General features: G+C 40.4%; 1 protein-coding gene across 2 annotated transcripts in view; it reads right to left on the reverse strand.

The window, feature by feature from the left end:
• fhit (fragile histidine triad diadenosine triphosphatase) overlaps positions 1–24,868 on the reverse strand; it is a 291,013-nt gene that overhangs the window by 187,285 nt on the left and 78,860 nt on the right. For both annotated transcript variants that reach the window (XM_063474908.1, XM_063474909.1), the window contains exon 3: positions 13,430–13,554. In XM_063474908.1, coding sequence (XP_063330978.1) covers positions 13,430–13,535 — 106 coding nt within the window. In that variant the 5' untranslated portion in view covers positions 13,536–13,554. The remainder of the gene's footprint in view (positions 1–13,429; positions 13,555–24,868) is intronic.

Here is a 24,868-nt window from a genome sequence, read left to right on the forward strand (position 1 = left end):
CTTTCTTATTCTCATTTAAAATGTCTTGCTTTTAAAAAATAATTATCTGAATCTTACAACCAAAGTTTTTATCTGATGTAAAATGTATAGAAATCATAAATATACCAACAAGACAGCGTACATCACTGTCACAGCATTTGTTTCAAAGGCTTTATGGCTTTAATACCTGGTGGGCCGGTCTCTAGTCAAAATGCCTGGGCCGATTTTTTGTCCCAGTCCAGCCCTGGGCACGACACACAGTGAATTAATCCAAGCAGGTGCATTAAAAAATAAATGGCCGGGCCAGCGGTGCACTTCGCAAATTAGCTCGCATAGACACATTAGTTGTGCCGCTTCTTAATGAAGGTATCTTAGCTAACAACCCCAACTACCAGATTCAACTTGTAATTGGCTAAAAATAACTTAGCCTACTGGTGAGAGGGACGTTGCTAGCTGTCAGTTTTTTCAAGCGATGTTGAAATTTCCACATTCTGACACTTCAAATGCTTCAGGAGCTGTCCGCTCAGCGCAGCATCAGCACTGCGGGATACATCCGTAGACTCGAGACAGAGTTCACAATGCGTTTTTGGGACTTTCAGGTGTATGGACCAATGTTTTCTTTTCTGATCAAACCAGAAAGCTTTAATGAGCAGCTGGATTTGTCTCTGTCAGGGCTCTGTGTGCGGGCAGGCGGGGAGGAGGATCCAAGTGCAGGACTCAAACACAGAATTGTAACTTAAAACCTCAGCTTTATTGCTGGCATGAAAACGAAACATAAACTGAGCAATGGTACTGAATAACTGAAGCACTGACACGGAAACACACAGGCACAATCTGATGGTACGACGCGACACTGGGTTGAGGAAAACACAGGGCTTAAATACACAGGGTAGTAATGAGGGAATGGGCAACAGAAGGGAGACACAGCTGGGAGAGATCAGGGCTAACGAGACGGGGGAACCAAGTTGCACACACTAACATAAGACAAAGACTTTCACAATAAAACAGGAAACATGAATTACTAAACAAGCATGCAGACTTGACACTGAGAGACAGAAAATAACACATGGAACTCAAACAATACATGAAACCATAAATCCTTAAGCACGGATAACAGAAACAAGAAACTAATAATAATCATCATCATCATCACTACGAGAATAAGAAAACAATCCATGAAGCAGAATTAAACCAAAATATAATAAACTCAAAATAGACACATTAGTTGTGCCGCTTCTTAATGAAGGTATCTTAGCTAACAACCCCAACTACCAGATTCAACTTGTAATTGGCTAAAAATAACAGAACCGTGACAGTCTCGCATTAACTGGTTGGACACAGAGGACATCGAAATGCAGCTGATTGAACTGAAAAGCTCGACTCTGTGAGGGTCAAAGTTTGCAGAACTACGAAAGCAGCTGGAATCCACAGCTGTGCGTGTTCGTGGAGCTGCATTTTCACCTGCTGGACATCACTACCTGACAAGTTTAACTGTCTTCAGAACATTGCAAAGGCCTTATTGACAGTATTTGGCTCTACATATCTGTGTGAGCAGATTTTCTCTCACATGAGTGTCCTCAGGCAGCCGTCTGAATGCTGGACACTCGGAGACCTGTGTCTCTGAGTGGGAGACCAGAGATCACATTAACATGTGTATCTCTGTATTAACAAACATGCCATATTGGCCCAGTTTATTTTTCTTATCATTGTTGTGAGGAGACCATAAATAGCATTTGCATTTTCTGTTGTACAGTTCAGTTGCTGTTATGGAGTTCTTGTTATGGATAAAAAGTCTTTTTTTGTTTCAAAATAGCTGATAACTATTCGCTGATAGCTGCCAACATCTGCAAACAAATATAATGCTATAAAGTTGTTCTATATAGTGTGTAACTGTTAATATAGAGCGTTATTAAATTTATTGCTAATGTAATCATATGGCACATTGACTTCTGAGGAAATGTTAGATGGCACTCGTCATCAGAAAGGTTGCCGACCCCTGAAGTAGACATTGTTTTTACTCATGTAATACAGCTGCATCAACAGCCTCAACAGCAGTTGAGGGTTGCGTGTCTGTGAACGGAAGTCACAGTTTTGTTTCAGTCAAATGAGTTTAAAAGTGTTGAACTCATACTGACAAACTGCAAAAACTAAACTGAGGAGCAAACAGAACAAATGGTTGCAAGCAGTCTTGCTTGCTTTATTTAAAGTAGATTTGACTATATATAAATACCTCTGTGCCTGGTATAGATATGAAAACGGTGATATTTTTTCAGTTATATGTGCACTAATATATACATATTGACTATAACGGCAGACTGTATGTAAACAAAACTCAACAACTTTTTTATGCTGTGCAGTGTATAAATGACTGGACATTACAAGTGTGATGAGCAGCAAGCACAGACATTGCTTGACTAATTTCTATATATTACTAATCACAATAAATGCATGTACCAACAAGGCCTTTGTGAATGTGTCATAAACAGTGAAAGATTTCAAATTTCAGTATGTGTTATAAAAGAAAAGCGAAAACTTTGACAGAGAAAGCTGCCTAAAAAATCTAGCAGAACCCTATGTAAAGCTCTTAAAATATGACCTTTTTTTCTGTTGCTATCCATGAATTGCTAGCAGATTATTGCATTGTGCTGTGTTGATCTACGTTCCACAAAAAACCATTGTAAACTGGCTAAGCACATAAAGGTTGGAACAATTACCAGCAACAACCACGGGCTTCCAGCTATAAAACAGGAGACTCCCTCAGCAGCAGATGTACTTTTCACATGTAGTTGTCAAGCGCTGAGATGTTACGCAAAGCACATTAAAAACTGGGGAAAGAACTTCAACAGTTTCCCATAGGCTAACACAACGCAAGTGGAAAGTCTTGGCTGTAGTGGTGCATATTTTCCCTTCCTCTGCTCTCTGGTGAATAAATTAATTAAACAAGGATTAAAGAAAAACTGTAGGTAAGTTGCTCCGACCAGCATACGTAGCCTTAGTGTTGTTCTCCTTCGCTATAACAACTCAAGTTTGCACGCACTAAACAATCCCATAGTGCCACCTACTGACATTCTTTGGGGACAGCAGTTAATTTTCATGAGGAAAATTTTAGGTGGGTTACATAAATAATTTTAATTAATTAATTATATATATCTAATATATACAAGTAGCTCAAATGACTGACATTTTACTCTACCCTGTAAAACTTTGTCATTTCTTATTTTACTGTAGTGCATGTGCAAAAGGGTGTAACTACTTCAGTGTGTACTGTGCAGATGGAGGACTTGTACAGGGAGTTGGCCACAGGCAAGAAGGGTTTTCTGTGTCGTTCAGTGGTGCATTTGAGTAAATTGAAGGTTGTTGAGTTGACACAACTTTGTGACATGTGTATGTATCTTTGCAGATAGCGTAACTAGACTGCTGACAAGATCAGAGAAGCCTCAGGACAGATAATCAGTCGCTGCACTGTGCTTCACTGCTCACCGAGGCCGCCTGCATAATTTATTTTTTTTTAACACATTTTAAACCAAATCTTTGGATACATTTCACACTTTTGAAATAAATAGCAAACAATAAATACATAAATCAATCAATTAAGTCAGTCAGAAAGAAAAGAAGCTGTATTAGCTGTGTCAGTATACACACAAACACACACACACACACACACACACACACACACACACACACACACACACACACACACACATATATATAAATAAAACACTACATAAGTTTTTCAAATTCTGTCAAATTATCTTGACATTTCCTGCAGCTTCTGTACGACATTGGTGGCTTTTGAAGTCAAGCTGTTTTCATACAATCAGTATAAGAGGCCATTGCTTCCCTGTTGGGTGGAGTCAGAGGCAGTTCTAGCTGAACAGACTAATCAGCCGGGATCATATGGTATTCGGAATATTTTATAATTCAAAGCCTGCATGGGTGATGATTGGCTCAAAGTGTACAGTCATGGTAAAAAAACAAAAAACAGTATGCTCTTATTCACATCTAAGGTTTCAAATATCATTCTGAAAAGTGTCTCGTCATTACCAAGTCTTACAAAAAACAATCAGCAACAAATCCATGAAATATCCTACCTCGTCATTATCAACTTAACTAAAACTAAACTGAAACACAAAAGCAATGTGTGGAAAAACTACAAGGCCGATCCAATACAGCAAATCTGGATAATAAGTCCATTCTCTGATCCTATGAGTATTACCCTGTAGGCAGTGCAGAGCTTGGACAGAGCAGATGGCTGAGAGGACTTGTCCAGTCCTACGTGACTCTAAATTCTGGACATCTAGAATATGCCTACTCTGATAAAAACCAGCAGCCCTGAGTAGCGTTGCAGGCCTGGTATTTTACCAGCCACACCCACTGCGGCAGCTCCCGTCTTGATCGGTGCATCTAATTAAAAAATTACACAATAATCAAATTACTTGAATTGCACTTGTTCAATTAACCTACTCTATTTTGTTCTGCTATTTAACAGGGGGGACATGGAAAAGAGAAGGGTCAAGTCCTATAGGCATGACCCAAAGAGGACTATCAGTAATTATCAGTGGTCATTGTCATTGTGGTCCACTCTTTTTATGATATTGCCACAGCGCATTGAGGTTTGTGTACATTTGTTTATGCACAGCTTTCTTCAGGTCACAGAATTTCAATGAGATTGAGGTCTGGACTTGAGTGTAACATTCACATGTACTATTTATGTAAAGCATTTGTGTATATGCACTATTAGTGAACGAGGGCCACTGATTTAAAGGTCTTGTGTTTTTTTAGATGTAGCTCTAAGCTAAGGCTGTCATTTGGAAAAGCCTTCCAAATAAGCCACTTCAGTCTTTTACTAATCAAATTTGTAGTATGAATGTGTAACATGCTTAATGAGGCCCTAGAATCTAAAATGTAGCTATTTGAATTTTTGCACTTTCTCTGAGACAAGATGAGACAAGATTTGCAATCAGGTGCAATTTCTTGATTCTTTTTAAGTTATTTTTTTATACTGAATAATGGCATCGAGTCATATGTGTCTTATGTCATGCTTTATTGTCCATCTGATTTACCTATTTTTCCAACTTGCCATATTAACATTATTACGTCCTGATACATGAAACCGACGGAGGGTGCACTTTCTTTTTACAAGGACTGTATAGAGTTGGGAGTATTTGCCAGTGTTAGAGGTACACTGTTCTTGTGTACCTCTCTATCACTCTATTTGTGGAAGGAGAGGAGAGTGATAGAGGAGAAACCCGTGCTAAGTCACCTCACAGAGGGCCAAAATGAAAATGCTGTGTGTGCTCACACATAGTTTGCAAGAACACCACCAAACTTGACACAAATCATTAGAAAAAACTTTCCTTGCCATCCCAGGGAATAAAGGAAAAAAGAAAAGCTCAGTTTTGCTTGCTCTATGTAGGCAGCCTTAATAAGTCCACTAGATGTAATTTAAGGTAATTAAGAGTAATGGTCCCTTTTGACATGATTACAGCTTCTCTGAAGTTTGTAATCAGTGATCCATCACTGGGCTGCAAAAGTATTACAGTCTAGTTCCTTTCTATGACTATGAGAGAGTCTATATTAGTTTGAAAGGTCAGTGTATGTGAGTGCTTAATAGAAGCCAAAGTATTTATGTTAATAGGCTGAAAATGAACAAAACAGAAATGAACAACACAATGTTGGTTAAAATGACAGCACATGACAATGGTGCATTAGGCAGCTTGATATTCACACAGAACTGGCTGATATGTAGCAGTGGCTAAAACCTCTGATCATGGCACCACAACAACAACAGGCTCTAAGCATCCATACAGGCAGGAGTGTACCAGGAGAGATAGTGTACATGAACATCTGGGCTGTGTAGGCACTGGAAGTCCTCAAGTCCCGATGGAAGAAACCACAAAGGTGCTTAAAAAAGAACAGGGCTAAGCTCCTGTGGTTCAAGCAGGTGCTGGCTAACCAACCAGACATAGGAGCCTAGTTGATAGCAACGTCTGAAGGAAGGGGCATGAGAAATTTGGCTGAAGGCAACAACTGAAGCAGACTGTTTTAATAGTTGCTTGTTTTTTGTTTTTATTTAATTGGCGTAGTTTTTATTGGTGGTTTTTACTTTTTTATTGTTTTCAATGTATTTATGCATTTTTTACAGCACTGTATCTGCTGTTGCTGTTGTTAAAGTACTTTATAAATAAAGTTGGTATATTTATGGTAAGCTGCAGCAGATGAAGGTTGTTAGGTTTATATTGTGGATTGTCATTTATGCTTAGAAATATGTACTCATATATGCTTAGAGTTTTATAATCGATTGCATAATGATAGAGGTCTGATTCTTAGCAGTCTGCAAAGACTCTGTGTGCCTCTCAGAGCACTCTGGCATACACACACATCTTAATGTCATGAGAGAGGTCGTACCTTCTCTTACTGATTTATGGTATAGGAGGACACCTACTCTGTATCTGTTTAAGTATAAGAGCCCTTTGTTTATGTGGACCGCTGGACTCCTGGCACCAGCTTTGAGGAGTCTTCACAGGGTCACATCTTGACACACACACACATATCTATACGTACACACAGTACACACAGACAAGGTACTCTTTGTTCACATGTATGCCTGTGTAAGACGTCATATGTTAATGAACTTATGCATAGTCATGTAACCACAATAAAGAGCAGTGTTACGAGGGAGCAGACGAGAGCGACTGGGGTTCGAGCGGAAGGAACGGCGCTCGTCACAGTTCTCTCCCTTGTGCACGAGATCAAACAAAGAGCTCTGCTTGGTGTCCAATGCTTTTTGCCATTGTAGTAGAATTGTCTCGTTCCAGTGGTGGGTCTGTGCTAGACAAACCCAACAAAGGTAAAGTTCAAATTGGTTCCAGGGGTGATTGTAGCATCAGGAGCTGTAACCCCCAAACTGAAAGATGGACTTGAGTAAATTCCAGACACAGCATCAGAGGATAAGATTACTATATTTAAGATTTAGAGCATATGTTTATAATTAGCAAGCATTTTTTTTCTTCGGTGTAGAGGTATTGTAATATACTATACTTCCTAAATTCAACACATCACAACTACTGTAACTATGTCATTTGTGTTAGAAACATGCAACAACTGCTTGATTTGGGTTTTAGTCAGAGAGTTTAAGAAAGAACAAAGAAAATGCACTTGTAAGGACTCTTGCATTATTTAGCCAGTATTTATCCACATTTTTCAATTCATGACTACTTGTGGACAATACTTATTTAGTGGTGTAGCTGTTATTTAGAAGCTACCTCTACTTCCTCTGTTTTCAAACTCCCCAGTTGTTCCACTCAATACTTAGAAGATGCAGATGTTCATTTTTATTGTGCCAGCTCCACACCTGTTAGTTTGGGTTAATAATTTAATCAATCTTTTTCTCATACATTACTGCAAACGGCAGCTCCTTGTGCTTGCCTGTAGAGACTGCAGAAGGGAATTACCAAAAATACTGTGCATTTTTGACCAAGCTCTAAGTCCAAGTTGTCCTTCTATATTTGCTATCATTCTGTAGCACAAATGAGGCCGACAAGCTCAGCAGCACACCTGGAGCTGGCTGAAGGGAGATTGGTTTGTAGTTAAAAACACACTCTCAACTGAAGAAAAGGAGCCACCCATCAACTGCTAAGAGAGAATATCTGTGTTGCTTAACATTGAATATTCTTCAAATAGTTACTCTTTGTTTCCTGACAAACTAAGGGTTAGTATATAGCAAAAGACTGCAATACACGATACAAGACAAGCATTTTTTTTTAAAAAACTCAGTAAAAATCAAACTAATCCTTAATATTTCAAAATGCTGATGTGATAGAACTTTCAATAGCTTGTAGCAGAAAATCATATATGCTGAATTACTTCAAAAGTGAAATAATCAGCCATTCAAACATTTCTTTCTAACATGGCCCCAGCATTTGACTATAAAACAAAATTGGGACAGCAGTTTATTTGCTGCATCACCTTTCGTTTCAGATCCACTGTCATGGTGTATAGAGGCAAAATTACAAATAGAAAGAGCATAGTAAAAAGTGTTTGCAAGATTTGGGTGAATAAGGCAAGTTGTTCAAAGAGCTTCGAGTGCTCAAAGTAGAAAAGTACTTTATAAAAACCAGTCCATTTATGTCAGTACCTGTCATCCTTGCAGGACAGTTCGGACCCTGCCTTCCCCTGCACACGTTCCAGTTACTCAGGTGAGTATGGCTAGGGCCCAGCCGGTCCCTGTCCCAGTTCCTTGGGTTGGGGCAGTCAAAAGTTTTCAGTAATACTAAGACCCTCCCACTCCCACCTCACAGACCATACAATTGCGCAATTGAACTCTTCCCTTGAGCTTTGCTCCCCACCAGTCATCTCTACAGCCTGTCCCGAGTCGAACGAGCAGCCATGGAAAAATAAATTTGCGATTCCCTTGCGGCAGGCATCATCCATCCGTCCTATTCCCTAGTCGGGGCTGGGTTCTTTTTGTTGGGTTAAAAGAACGCAACCCTCCGCCTGTGCATAGATTATGAGGGCCTGAAAGACATCACAATCAAGTATCAACTGCCTTTAATAAGCTCAGCGTTTGACCCTCTTCATGGAGCTACTATTTTTACCAAACTTTGCAACGCATACCACTTGGTCTGCATACAACAAGCAAATGCAGGGAAAACCACATTCAATACAAAGCTTGGACAGTTTGAATACCTGGTTATGCCGTTTGGGCTAACCAACGCCCCAGCCGTTTTTCAAGCTTTGGTAAAGGACGTTCTCAAGGGGTTTCTGGACAGGTTCGTTTTTGTTTACCTAGATGACATTCTGATTTTTTCCAAGACTCTCAAGGAACACCAAACCCACATTTGCGCCATCCTTCAGCGCCTCTTGGAGAACAAACTGTATGTCAAATGAGAACAATGTGAATTTCACTTACCATCTGTCTCTTTTCTTGGCTACATCATGGAAGGGGGACCGGTGAAGGCAGTCACAAAGTGGACAATATTTCAGAAGCATCTCCAATGGTTCTGTGCTCGGAACAAATCTCACACCCACACCAACCCAGGTCACAAATTGCTTTGGATTTAGTCACTGGGCTACCTGTGTCTGCAGGGGAAACCACCATACTCACTGTCATAGATAGATTTTCAAAGACCACCCATTTCATAGCATTAGACAAGCTACCCACAACCACAGAGACAGCCAAGACTTTAGTAGATTCAGGCTACATGGAATCCCAGTTGAATCCCAGCCTCTCTAGGATATCAAGCTCTGCTGTTTCGTGGACATGAGATGAGCCCGCAGTTCCCACTGTCTACCACCGCCACCTGCAATGCTGCCACCGAGCTTGGACAAGAACATGTGAGGTAGCGCCGCTGTTGGTTGACAGCACCACTACACCAATCGGCAGCACCGGAGCGGCAAAAGACATTCTCCTCAAGACGACTCATCGCAAGCTGTCGCCATGCTACATTGGTCCCTTTGAGGTGGACAAAATCATTGGTCCTTTGGCAGTTAAGCTCAAGCTTCCCTTGTCGCTGCAGATTCACCCCACACTGCATGTATCTCGATTAAAACCAATGCTCTCAAGTCCTCTGATGACGTCTTTAGTTTCACGTCTCGAAACAAAATGGCCAATTACCTAATAATATGGGCTGCTCTTGTTCTTTGACGGGTATGTTGCTGATTGGGGAAAAAACAATTAGACACATGAACCAGGGGCTTCGTAGTCCTAAAATTATGCTTCCTCCTCACCATCAACTATGGCATTGAGTCATATGTATCTTATGTCATGCTTTATTGTCCATCTGATTTACCTATTTTTCCAACTTGCCATATTAACATTATTACGTAGTGGTACACAAAACTGACGGAAGGTGTACTTTCTTTTTACAAGGACTGTATAGAGTTGGGAGTATTTGCCAGTGTTAGAGGTACACTGTTCTTGTGTACCTCTCTATCACTCTATTTGTGGAAGGAGAGGAGAGTGATGGAGGAGAAGCCCGTGCTAAGTCACCTCACAGAGGGCCAAAATGAAAATGCTGTGTGTGCTCACACATAGTTTGCAAGAACACCACCAAACTTGAATCCCAGCCTCTCTAGGATATCAACCCCTGCTGTTTCGTGGACATGAGATGAGCCCGCAGTTCCCACCGTCTACCACCGCCACCTGCAATGCTACCACCAAGCCTGGACATGAACACGTGAGGTAGCGCCGCTACAATTACACACATGAACCAGGGGCTTCATAGTCCTAATACTATGCTTTCTCCTCACCATCAACTAGCCATCCTGTTTTCACGACTCCTCAGGACAATCTGCCACGGAGTGCTAACAGTGGCTAGGCTACCATGGGTCTTTGATTCCAACATTTTGCATTTCTGTTCAGGACTTTCTTTGAAAGTAGGAAATCATTTATGTTTTTTGAATTAATTGTCTTTAGTTCTTTGTTCCTTTTGGTGTTAGTTCCCATTTGTGTCCACTCTGTCCTACTCTCACCTCCGTGTCCTGTCATGAGTCTCTCCACGTTTGTTTACCTTCAGTCTCTCTACTCATGTCCCCGTTGTCTGTCATGTCTCTGTGTTGTCTGTCAATGTGGGTTTCTGTGTTCTCTGTCTTGTCAAGTTCCTGTCTTTAGTTCTTGTCTCTGTGTTTATCTCTTCCTGTTCCTGTGACCATTTCTCTGTGTTTTGTCCTTTGGTCCATTAATATTTCTTTGTCAGTCTACTGTGACTCATTCTTCCACCAGTGAAATTACAACCTTTACATGCTGGTTTCCTGTATTATTAAATAATTAATTAAGTTTGTGTGTGGAACCATCCATAGATAGCTACATATTATGAAATTATCAAATCTATATGTCATAATAGTCTGAGTAACATTTATATTTAAAAACTGAATTAATATCGCATTATTCAAACTAAAATCGATTCGAATTGGGAAATCGATACATACATACAAACCATACATGACAGCAGCTCTCACTGCCATCTTGTAAACCTTTCCTTTCTCTCTTGCTGCTATCCTTCTGTCACAGATCACCCCTAAGACTCGTCTCCATGTTTCTTCACCTCTCTTGTGCTTTTGTGTCTGTAGCTTTGGTAGGTCAACCCTGGGTAGTTAACTCATCTACCTTCTCTACCTCTACTCCTTGTGTCTTTGCAGTTTCTTTCATGCTAAGACAGAAATTAAATAGCATACTTTCAGCATTGATGAGTGACTGTTAATGGCTATACTATGTTCAGTTTTACAATACTAGTGTACAAACCCTTACACACAGTTTTATATTATCAGATTCTGCAGAACAACACCACCATGTTTGTCTCATAAGGACAGGAAAGAAGAGAATACTCATGTTTACTTCTTACAGGTTTCTATACTGAATCGAAATAGGTTTCATATTCATTTATAAGTCTAAAATATTAGGTGAAAGCACTCAGAAGTGCATCTGCTATTGACAGCTAATGAACAGGAAGTCAGCAATTAAAGATATAATGCTAACACGCTAATTCAAAGCATCAACTGAAAGTTGGAGATGCCCCGTGGCTTCATGTACGATAGCCATTTCCACCTGATGTACTTTCAAGTACCTTCTGCTCATCACCTTGCACACTGAACAGCTACTGACAACTCAGGCAAACTGTAAAAATTCATTTATGATCCAGTTTTAAGTGAACAAATACAAAATATTGTTTTTATTCCAAGATTTCTACTTTCAGAATTTCAGATTAGTGAGGCTAGTCTGAAAGTGGCAAAATTCTTCATTGAGATAAATTTGAAAATGTAAAACGCAACGATTTACAGGATTGGTACTCAGTAGTAACTGTCATGGAACCATGCTTTTTAACTGCCCCGACCCAAGGGCAGGCACTGACGACAGCGTAGCATTGAGGGAGTTTATTTATAGTGCAGGACATAACGCAAAAGCAGAGCATGGTGGGGACTTAAACTAACAAAACCCAAACTGGTAGAAACTAACAAAAGAACATGAGGAAAGTAGAAAACATTACAAAAACCGGAAAGCCAGGAACGAGGAGCCTGAGACATAAATACAGAGGATGATACACAGGATGGCATGCAGACAAACAAGGAACACACAGAAGAAGAAAAAGAAGACACAGGGCTTAAATACACAGAGGGATAACAGGGGAATGAGACACAGGAGGAAAGCACAGCTGGGAGTAATCAAACATGATGAGACCAAGGGGAAGCAAAACTGAAAACATGAACATAGGACAAAGTAAAACAGGAAACATAACACAGAGACGCAGACTTGACAAGGGGAGACAGAGCAAACATGGAACACAGAGACAGAAACCAAAAGACTAGAAATCACCAAAGAACTAGGGAGCTAGAAATACAGCGGTATCGCGGGAGTTACGTTCTAAAAATAACCCGCGATAGGTGAAATCCACGAAGTAGCCAACTTTATTTTTTTACAATTATTATAGATGTTTTAAGGCTGTAAAACCCCTCACTACACACTTTATACACTTTTCTCAGACAGGCACGAACATTTTCACATTTTTCTCTCTTGTTTAAACTCTCAAAGTTCAAACCTTCAGTCCAGTAAAGTTTTTGTAGTCCAGTATTATAGAATGAAACCAAAGGTCCCCACGGTTGCCTTAGACAGTGCAAAACGATTCGTCAACATTGTTGTGTTTGTTGGGGAGAAAACTTACAAACATAAAGCACTTCAGAATCACACTGCTAGCAATCAAAGATTTATGTAAATTTGACAACCTGAACACATCCTGTACTGTACAGGAGACACGGCACGGAGGAGATTGATTGACAATGCTCCACAGCCGATCAGGACGCAGAACACAATGCGCTGTAAAAAACAAACAAACAAACAACAAAAGCATGCAAAATTGCACAAAAAAAAAATCCACAAAACAGCGAGGCTGCGAAAGGTGAACCACGTTATAGCGAGGGACCTCTGTACTGCAAACCAAAACCAAGAGACCAGCTGTGAAAACTTATGATGAAATCAAAGATCAATGATAGTACAAAACTCAAAACACTGGTTCGCAGTCCCAGGACCGTGACAATCTGTGCTCTGCTTGCAGGAATGTTACAACTCTACAGACAGGGACATGCTTAAAGAGACTTGTGTGGATGTTTCAGACATGCATACTGGTGTCATACTCAGAGGTGGGAAGGAGCAAAATACAAATACTTTGAAAAATACTTTGTTACTGTAATTAAGTAAAATTTTAAAACTTTACATGAGGAGTGCCAGTTGTCTGGATTAAAATCATTTTCATTAATGTTGTGGTGTAAGCCGTAAAGGCACCTTTTTCAAAGAAAAAAAAGAAAAAACAGTGTCTTTGTCCATCGTTCTAATAAAGCTAACACAACAAAGTGTGTGGACAGCCCCAGGGACAGAAGGCTCTGAAAGGTGTTAAGAAACAAACCCGCACTGCAACACACAAAGCTCAACACCTCTAACCTGTAAGTAATGAAAAGATACGTCCAGGCACCACAGGCTTCCTGTTGACCAGTGCGAAGGACAGCTCAGTCTGCAGGAACACAGCCGAGAGCTTGATGAGATGCTGTCCGAAGCGTAGAGTCGCCATGTCTCACTGACTGCCAGGCCTGGAAGAAATGCAGGTGCAGCAGGTTGTCAGTAACATCACACTAAACAAAGCTTCTGTTCACTGTGCACAACCACATATAACTAAAGACCCATACTGACATTCCCATTCCACTAGGGTTGAATCTGGTGGAAGGTGATTCTGATAGGAGCGTTAGTCTGTTTCTGGGATGGACACAGTTGAGAAGTTTTGTATTTATGGTCTGTCCCAGGCAGAACCCTCTTTGTGTGGGTTCTACCAGAGTCTGGTTTGTAACTGAAAGGCATTTTTCCAGCTGTAATTTTTTCATATTTTGTTTGGTTCTATTTTGTGTGTTGATTTCTAGGTATTTGAGTATTTATTGATTAATGATAAATGGGATGTACTGTGGCATAAAATTTACCGCTGAGTTAAATTTTGTGTGTGCAGAGCACACACACAAAGCCACTTTCTTTTTCTGCTGTCTAATATTGTTACATACCAGTGAAAATGTCCATTAATATACTGATATTAACTCGGAGACATGTATAATGTGTTCAGTCAATTTCTGAATCCCACAATATGTAATAATGACTTAAATAAACTGGAGAAGCCTGATGTGTACGTTTAAGGTGGCACAGTAACAACTTCATTAATGCATGTGTGGTTCAGGATCTGACAGTAAGTATATGTTCTGCAACATGTCAACGGTAACACTTAGAATTCAGTTTATATTCTTTCTTTTTTTTACATTTTTACATTTTTAGTGGAATAATTTATAATAAATCAGCCCTCCGTTGAATAAATAATGCGTTCCTCCTGTGTTGTTGGATTGATCCAAAGATAACTCAAATTTACACATTGATCCACACACTAATCCTGATATAAGAGCATCTGTTGTATTGTTGGGAAGTCAGTGATCCCTCAGCTGCCACTCACTGATCTGAATTTCCTTTCTGTTTCAGCACAGAAAGACACTAATAATAATATGCATTATTAACCCGTATTACTTTGGTTAGCAAGTTTCATTGGTTTGTTTTCACCCACTTATTTGCTCCTAGTACACTGATGACCATTATTTAAATGAACTGGCTGCATTTTTCTATAAGATGTGTATTTCCTTACAAATCCCATTGGTCCACTTCTGAAATTCATACTAGGGGCAGTAATAGCAAGGAATCTGACTCACAGACATGCAGACATCCTCTATATTATAATAATTAAAAAATAATAATAATAATAAAGTGAAATTAACTGAAACTAAATTGAACTGTGAATGAGAATGCACACCAAATACAGGGTGGGCCATTTATATGGATACACCGTAATAACATGGGAATGGTTGGTGATATTAAAGTCCTGTTTGTGGCACATTAGTATATGTGAGGCGGCAAACTCCTCAAGATGGGCGGTGACCATGGTGGCCACTTAGAAGTCGGCCATCTTGGATACAACTTTTGTGTTTTCAAGAGGAAGAGGGCCATGTGACACATCAAACTTATTGGTAATGTCACAAGAAAAACAATGGTGTGCTTGGTTTCAACGTAACTTTATTCTTTCATGAGTTATTTACAAGTTTCTCTTTGTTCACAGCCACTGACATGTCGAAGAGGTTAACACGTGAGGAGCGGATCGAAATTGTGTTGATATCTGGTGAACGCAGTAACCGGGTCATTGCAGCAGATTTCAATGCAAGACACCCTACGAGACCACCCATCTCCCATGCTACAGTTAGCAAACTGCTTGCTAAGTTTCGTGAAACTGGTTCAGTGTTGGATTTGCCAAAATGTGGACGCAAGAAAACTGTCACTAATGAAGAAACATCAGTGGCTGTCCTAGCTTCATTCAGCAAGAGCCCACAGCGTAGCACTCGCCGCATGTCACTGGAGAGTGGCATTAGTCGAACATCCCTTCGGCGGATATTAGCTACTCACAAATGGCACCCTTACAAACTCCAGCTACTGCAGCATCTCAACGAGGATGACCCAGATCGGCGCACAGAATTTGCAGAATGGGCAAAACAAAAATTGGAACAGGACCCTCAGTTCACACAGAAGATTTTGTTCAGTGATGAGGCAAACTTTTATGTGAATGGTGAAGTTAACAAACAAAACCACCGCTATTGGTCTGACACTAACCCACATTGGATGGATCCCTCCAAGACTGTTGGAACAACAAAAGTGATGGTTTGGTGTGGTTTATGGGGTACAACGATAGTGGGTCCATTCTTCATCAATGGAAACCTCAAGGCCACTGGATATTTGAAATTGCTACATGATGATGTGTTTCCCTCTTTATGCACTGAAGCTGGCACGTTCCCTGAGTTTTTCCAGCAAGATGGTGCACCACCACATTATGGGTGCCAGGTCCGAGCACTCCTAGATGAACAGTTTCCTGGAAAGTGGATTGGTCGTCGTGGGCCAGTTGAATGGTCCCCAAGGTCTCCCGATCTGACCCCCTTAGACTTTTATCTTTGGGGTCATCTGAAGGCAATTGTCTATGGTGTGAAGATACGAGATGTGCAGCACCTGAAACAACGGATAATGGATGCCTGTGCTGGCATTTCTCCTGCGGTGTTGCTATCAGTGTGTGAAGAGTGGGAGAAGAGGGTTGCATTGACAATCCAACACAATGGGCAGCACATTGAACACATTTTATAAGTGGTCAGAAACTTGTAAATAACTCATGAAAGAATAAAGTTACGTTGAAACCAAGCACACCATTGTTTTTCTTGTGACATTACCAATAAGTTTGATGTGTCACATGACCCTCTTCCTATTGAAAACACAAACGTTGTATCCAAGATGGCCGACTTCTAAATGGCCACCATGGTCACCACCCATCTTGAGGAGTTTGCCCCCTCACATATACTAATGTGCCACAAACAGGACTTTAATATCACCAAACATTCCCATTTTATTACGGTGTATCCATATAAATGGCCCACACTGTATTTGGTGTGCATTCTCATTCACAGTTCAATTTAGTTTCAGTTAATTTCACTTTATTATTATTTTATTATTTAACCTGGATGTCTCTGTTAAACGTTACCTTTATGTTTGCTTATTAGACTGAGGGGTGGACTTAATCTTTATTTTACACACTTTAAACAAAAGTTTGCATATATTACCTGTTCAAAGTATTCATTGGGGAAAATTGCTAAAATACAGACTGAAGTGTAAAGCTTCTGTTGTCGGGAAATACCAAAGGGAAAATATTAATATTGTCTGAAATCCACTTTTAATACATATTTTCATAATTCTCCACACAAAAATGCTTCAAAAGTCAAACTACTGCTATCAAGCATAATCTAAAGAACATTATTATTATTATTATTATGTTCTCTGTATTAAGGGCACAATATTATTTATTGATAAATGAACTGGCTCTTATATTGAAGATATAACCATTATATCTCATTCACCCATTCACACAAGCACTTTTATTCTACACCAAAGTGCAACATTCACACTTCAATGAACATATCAGAGAATAAGTTAGCATTTTGCCTTGAGGCGACTTTTGTTGTGATTTGGCGCTATATAAATAAAATTGAATTGAATTGAATTTTGCCAAAGGATACTTTGGCATACAGACTGGAGCAGCCAGGGACCTTACGATTATATATATATATATATATATATATATATATATATATATACATATATATAATCCAATAACAGTGTGTGCTTGTCAAGCCTGATTATTAAAGAAATTAGGCTTATAAACACAGGTCAATGTGAAATCAGTTACAAACAGTAAATAAACCCTATGTGACTTCATCTGATGGCTCTGTCAGAGTGCCTGCTTAGTTGATTAAAAGCATTTAATCTCATTGTTGCAGGGCGTGGTTTGTGGCTCAGATACAGGGGAGGGGTGGAACACTGGGTTTAAGGTGTGGTGTCGGGGAAGGCTGGCCCACACAGCTGTTCTCTATCACCTGGTCACGCCCTCCCTATTTCAGGAGGATGCCGGGACCTGTGTGCTACACAGAATGAGGTAGCTGGAAAGGTGCTCAAGCAAAAAATCAATGCATTGTAAATAAAGACATGCATGTACTTGTGACACTGTGTGCTGCCGGTCCTTTCTACTACACCCACCTACACTCTTTCATAAAAATCTTAGCAAAGCAGGAGGGGAGCCCTGCTGTCAGTGATGAAGCAACCTGCTAATGCGTAATCTGGGTAAGAAAAGAGACTTTCATTTAATTAAAGAACATCTATGACAAGACTTTCACTGTGCAGTCCCCTACATGTATCATACTCGGCACAAATAGGAAAAAAGGTCGTGAAAAGAAAATCTTATTTAGATTCAATTTTCTGATTGGAGATAAGTGAACAATATATCTGTCAGGCACTTATCACAGATTCAGACAAAAATTACATGTTGACAAAAGGATAAGTAGATAGCTAATGGAGTAAGTGGTAATAGAAGGACTAGAATAGAATAGAAATATCCTTTATTGTCCCTCACTGGGGAAATTCAGGTGTTCCAGCAGTAAAGTGACAGGCAGATGGAGCATGCAAAAAAAGTGAAGAATATTAAATTAAAAACAAGAAGTAAGAGACTGTACAGTTATTAAAAACAGCATAATCAGATAATTTTTTAAATGTAATAAATGTGCTGTATATTTGTGCTTAAAACAACAACAACATACTTTTAAAGAAAATGGAAAAACTGTGCAAATGCCAACAGGGATGTAAACAATTTATTGTGTTTGTTGTGAGCAGTGATGGTTACAAAGTCTAACGGCTGCACGGAGGAAGGACCTGCAATAACGAATATCTAGTCCTTGTGAAATTCTCTCAACTCATAATGACAGTCAAACCAAGACAATTAGATGTAAATCATTGCAATGCTCTCTTATTTAGCCAAGAAAAGGGCTAAATGCTGTCTTTACCATCCATGTATATAACCAGTGTTGGGAAGGTTACTGTTCAAATGTATTCCACTACAGATTACAGATTACATGCCCCAAAATGTATTTTGTAACATATTCCGTTACGTTACTCAATGACAGTAACGTATTCTGAATACTCTGGATTACTTAATATATTATCGTGCTTTTCACAACTACATGAATGTACTATTGCTGTGTGATTTATTACTTTTACTGAAGGTTACTCTCCATACCAATACCGACTAGATGTTTAAATCTTAACATAAATGAGTAACAGTAGGTGGACATTAGGTAAGGCTGCACTTTTTGCAGCGATCTCGTATAGAAAACTATTCCGCGTGTATATAAAACAGGTCCGCGGCTCCGAACCGTAGTAAAGGGACCTCTGGCTAATACGTCGGGCTCGTGTCGGGCTCGTAGCCAAAAACTAGCTTTACTTTGTTGTCTGGGTCAACTTTGCTAGCGAGAGACAGAGAGAGGCGTTGAAAGACTGCTCCAACGGAACTTATTGTTTCGGAGGAAAACACGAACACAGTGTACAGTCGAGTCTTAATAGCTTACTTACAACTGGGCTCGTCAGGCACTCTTCTTGGCTGCAGTGGTTATTATTATATTTACATGCTTCCAGCTCCCGTTTCTGCTCGGTGACAAGTCGTACTTTTCCTTTTTCTCCCTCCCTCCCTCGCTCACAGACACATAATGGGTATGGCAGTCCATTCTCCCTGCAGCATGGACTACACTGCCCATGAGGCTACATGCTTTAGGGCGATGCCTGTAACACTCTGCCTATTGCCTTCATATTAAATCATTTTTTGAATAATAATTTAAAAAAAATATTTCGTCACGTCATTATGCGGCCGCAAGTAGAGGTAACATGGGCCGTGAGATTGAGACACAGATATTAGAGCCTCTTAATCCGTGTTTTGTTTGGGTTTCCACCGGCGTGGAATTACCAAAAATATAATTACATCTAAGAGAAGGTAAAAAGACTCGACATCCAGCCATTTTTGTTTACAGTGATACAAAGTGCTAAAACAGAGTTTATCAATGCCTTTTTTACCAATAAGTCATCTTTAATTTTAATTAAAGATATAAAAAGTCCAAAAAAGTCCAATTAATATCTTGAATGAGAAATGTAGTTGAGTAATGAAGTCGTTCTAATAACTGACCTCCTGACCTTTTACTGTGATTTGGGGTGTCTGTGGTTAAGTGCTGGGATTGTTTGTACCTACAGGGAATACAAACAATGGCACACAGCTCAGATCTTGTCTCAGGCCTATAGTGCTTGGTAAGAATGATTAAGCAAACATTCAGAGTGCCCAACTTTAACATGTAAACTGCCAGTCAAACGTTTGGACGCACCTCCTTTTTTAATGTTTTTTCTTTATTTTCATGACATTGTAGATTCTCACTGAAGGCATAAATTTTTTTTAATGTAGTAAACCCAAATAGTGTGCAGTACTTCAAAATATGTTTTATATGTTAGATTCTTCGTAATAGCCACCCTTTGTCTTGATTACTGCTTTGCACACTCTTCGCTTTCTCTCCGTGAGCTTCATGAGTCGTCACCTGAAATGGTTTCCAACAGTCTTGAAGGAGTTCCCAGAGATGCTGAGCACTTGTTGGTCCTTTTGCCTTCACTCTGCGCTGCATCTCATCAAAAACCATCTCCATTGGGTTTAGGTCAGGTGACTGTGGAGGCCAGGCCTCCATCACTCGTTTTCTTGGTCAAGTAGCCCTTACACAGCTTGGAGGTGTGTTTGGGGTCATTGTCCTGTTGAAAAATAAATGATGGGATGGCACGTCGCTGCAGAATGCTGTGGTAGCCATGCTGGTTCAGTGTGCCTTCAGTTTTTAATAAATCCCCAACAGTGTCACCAGCAAAGCACCCCCCCATCACACCTCCTCCATGCTTCACTGTTAACTTGTGATTTCTGAGGCCGGTGACTCAGATTAATTTATAAATTCTCTTGGTCTTCCTTTCCTGTTAGTCAGTTTCGTTGTAGCGCTTGGGGGACACATTGAAAGTTTTAGCAATTTTCCGGACTGAGATGAGAAGTTATATTGAATATATTGTGATTGACAAACAGAAAGTTATGAGGAGAAAAAGTCATAAAATGTGACTGAGTTGTTGAAAATCACGAAGTAAAAAAATAAAGTGAATGAAGCATGAAGGGAAGTATATTCAACATAGAAAGGATGGAATTCCATTGTTTACTACTGGATGTCAACTTTGACGAACGCGACTCCTTACTCACTAGCTAATCACACAGCACCGTCATTGCTGACATTTGTTTACCTAGTGAGCGACATTAACATTTCAGCATGTCGATTAGCGGCTGCAACATTTCATTTACTCACCAGTGCAAAGCACTGTGTATTCACAAGAACAGCTTCAGGTCTCCAGATCTAGTGCTATCCGAGCAGACATCAAGCACAATAAACCACAATAGTAATCAGAATCAATCAGAATCAGAATACTTTATTGATCCCTAGGGGAAATAATTTTTCGTTACAGTGCTCCATTATAAACAAACATTAACAGAGACAGACAATACACTAACTAAGAATAGCACAATATATACAGGCATATATATACATAAAAGTCACTTATTAATAAATAGCTGAAAAAGAACATGTGCAAAAAGGGTGTAGCTGTTGCAGTAAACAGTGTGGTAAGTGGATGAGTTGTACTGGGAGATGGCCACAGGCAGGAATGATTTCCTGTGTTGTTCAGTGGTGCTTTTCAGTACTCTCAGTCTTTCACTGAACGTGCTCCTGTGACTGACCAGCATGTCATGGAGTGGGTGGGAGGTGTTATCCAACATTGTCTTTATCTTGGACAACATCCGCCTCTCCAACACCACCTTGAGGGAGTCCAACTCCATCCTCACAACATTACTGGCCTTACGAATCAGTTTATCGAGTCTGTTGGCATCTGCGACCCTCAGCCTGCTCCCCCAGCATGCAACAGCATAGAGGATTGCACTGGCCACAACAGACTCGTAGAAAATCCTGAGCATTTTCTGGCAGATGTTGAAGGACCTCAGTCGCCTCAAAAAATAGAGACGACTCTGGCCCTTTCTGTAAAGTGCTGTGGTGTTTGTAGCCCAGTCCAGTTTATTGCCAATGTGTACTCCAAGGTATTTATAGTCCTCCACAATGTCCACACTGACCCCCTGGATTGAAACAGGGGGTCAAGTGTTTCCTGGTCTTCCTGAAGTCCACTATCAATTCCTTGGTCTTTGCCACGTTGAGCTGCAGATGATTCTGCTCACACCACGTGACAAAGGAGTCGACCACAGCCCGGTACTCTGTCTCATCATCCCTGCTGATGCATCCAGCCACCGCAGAGTCATCAGAAAACTTCTGAAGATGGCAGGTCTCTGTGCAGTGGCTGAAGTCTGTGGTGTAGAGGGTGAAGAGGAAGGGGGAGAGGACAGTCCCCTGTGGTGCCCCTATGCTGCTGATTACCTTGTCAGACACACACTGTGGGAGACGTACATATTGTGGTCTTCCTGTCAGGTAATCAACAATCCAGCACACCAGAGAAGCATCCACCTGCATCGCTCTTAACTTATCACCCAGGAGAGTCGGCCTGATGGTATTGAAAGCACTGGAAAAGTCAAAAAACATGACCCTCACAGTGCTCGCTGGCTGGTCTAGAAGGGTGTAGACACGATTGAGCAGGTAGATGATGGCATCCTCTGTTCCGAGACGAGGCTGATAGGCAAATTGAAGGGGATCCAGATGTGGTCTGACAATGGGTCGCAGCTGGTCCAGGATGAGCCTTTCCAGGGTCTTCATGATGTGGGAATTCAGTGCCACGGGCCTGTAATCCTGGGGGCCACTGGGACGTGGCGTCTTTGGAAAAGGAACGAGGCATGATGTCTTCCACATCACTGGTACCCTCTGCAGACTCAAACTCAGCATAAACAGTTTATAAAAGACTCCACACAGCTGGGGGGCACAGGCCTTGAGGACGCGGGGACTCACTCTGTCTGGTCCAGCAGACTTGCCTGAGTGAAGTCTCCTCATTTGCATCTCAACCTGGTATAGGGCTTTGGAGCGTGATGTCACGGGGGTGGGCGTGGAAAGGATTTTGGTCTGATGCGCCATTTTCGGGGTTAAAACAAAGCGCAAGCGAAAAAGGAGCGAAAACACTGCAAACGCTGCAATGTTCGATCGCACGACCGGCAAGAGAATAAGCTTGAAAATAGTTTATCTTTTCATTCTTTCCCAACCTGGAAGCAACATGAGGCAGCTCGTGTATCGATGTTACCAAACTAAGGCGTCTAGCCTGGATAGCAGCTGTGAGACTAGCTGATATCCAGTTCTCTTCCATCTCCAAATATCTGTTGGTGTGCTCCAGATATTTTCATTCCGGTAAGTTATAGATATGTTCATATCACTCTTTATAGCCTATTAGTTTTATTTTCGATGCACTCTGAGGTCATAGCAAATTAGAACAAACATCCTACTGAGTGATTTTGCAGAACTACCTTCTATTTATAGAGTTGCTAATTATTTGGCATTATTGCAGGCAAACCAGCCTATGAAATGGATGAAACACATCGTGACTGGGTTCCAGCGCTACACAAGGGACCTGCTTCAAACATACCACCATGCCAATCAGATTACTTCTTCCATGTGAGGGTGAAGAGGTGACCCTTCTGGATAAGATGGTGAAGGTTTGCTGCGTTTGTTGAACAGTGTGGTAGTAAAACCAGGGAACAATGAAACTTGCTCCTGTTAAATATTCGTAAGACTTTTGCTGTATAAATAGCAGTATTTTTTTTTTCAAAAGATACAGTAAATTAAGTAGTGTTAGTAGTGGGTGATATCATGTAAACACTGTCATGATTTTATGTAAACATTTTGTCATTTGTAAACTATAAATGACATGGATTCTACACTGTAACTGATGTGATGTTCTATAAAGTGGTTTTAATTAAAAAAAACAAGGCAAAAATTAGTTTGTTTCTTTATTCAACTTTTGAACAGTGGTACTCAGTCAGTACATACTCAGTAAATGCAAATTATTTACATGGCAGTGCACTACAGGCATAAATCTAGACCCCTAGATAAAACATTATGGCATTATAGCAGTGACAACTCCTCCACAGTAGCAGGTGGGATTTTTCTTTTTTGAGGACGGCTCCTTTTACCTTTCAGTACGGATGGTCTGTTTATGTTTTGATCGAGAGCCTTTTTGGGGGCAGCTAAAGAGGAGAAGTCTATCTTATGGCCAACCTCTGGCTGTATCTAGGTCATATTACCCAGCAAAACCCAGTATGCAGGTTCATCTGTAACAGTCCTTGTGCCACGGATCTGCACTTTTGCTCCTACATTAAACAGAAGAGCAGCGACATGGCTGCAGGTCTCTGCGGCTCCGGCCATACAGGTGCAGTGGGCGGCTTCAACCTTCCCTGTGATGCTCACAGTGACCCATGGCTGCAATGGTGGTTCATTCAGTCTTTGAGAGTGCAGCACCTGAAACACACACAGACAAAGTTAATTTAAAGACAAGAACTAATGAGCCAAGGCCAACATAAATGTGTTTTATCTTCTTTATCATAAATGTAACAAAGTGTTTAGAAAGTTAGCACATACATGTAATTTTTCATTTTTTTATGCATCCATCTATAGAACGCTGCATGTTATATTCTAAATCTGCCTGTTCTCTTTCAGAAACCTGCCTGCAGAAAATGAACCTAAAGTATGTAATGCAAGGATGTAATCACTGTCAAGATGGAGAAAGCATAAAGTGACAATTATGAGTCACTTAATATGATAAGGAGATTCTGCAGGTCATTAATCAATGTATAAAACTAAAATAAAATGTATTTTTAATGACACAGGATACAAATATTGAAGCAAGATGTATAATTAGAATTATTTATAATAAATATGAATAAATCATTGCAATTTCTTTAACCATAAAGAATAACTAAATCCTTCAGGACAATGTCACATCAATGCACTGAACTCACTATGTTATCCACCTAACAGAGCCTCCACATGTTCTCACTGTAATTTCCCCCTCATGAATGAATTTATGCTGCACTAATCTGAATGTTCGGGGGGAAATCAAACACATTTCACTCGCAGTACTCGAGCTGACTTACCTTTGTTTGAATGACGACTTGTACGCGCTGACTCCACAGACAAGGTACGAAAATATGTCAGGCTACGTCAGGGTTTTCAGGGTTTCTACTCCACGGCCGTATTTCATACAGGTCCACATTTCCAATGCACGCTATTTTCTGCAAGTACCGCTGTTTCACCTCTGAACGCAATCGGTCTCTATACAGTCAATTCTCTTTTGAGCTGCTTTTAAGCATCTTTCTTGTAGTTGTCGTTCCAACACAGTGTGTTTGTTTTGATTCTTAGACCCCGAAAATGGCGCCGCGTTCCCACAATGCATTGCGGTGTGACGTCAACTCCAAAGCCCTAT

Source organism: Pelmatolapia mariae, linkage group LG5 (genome assembly GCF_036321145.2).
Source record: "Pelmatolapia mariae isolate MD_Pm_ZW linkage group LG5, Pm_UMD_F_2, whole genome shotgun sequence".
Taxonomy (NCBI): Eukaryota; Metazoa; Chordata; class Actinopteri; order Cichliformes; family Cichlidae; genus Pelmatolapia; species Pelmatolapia mariae.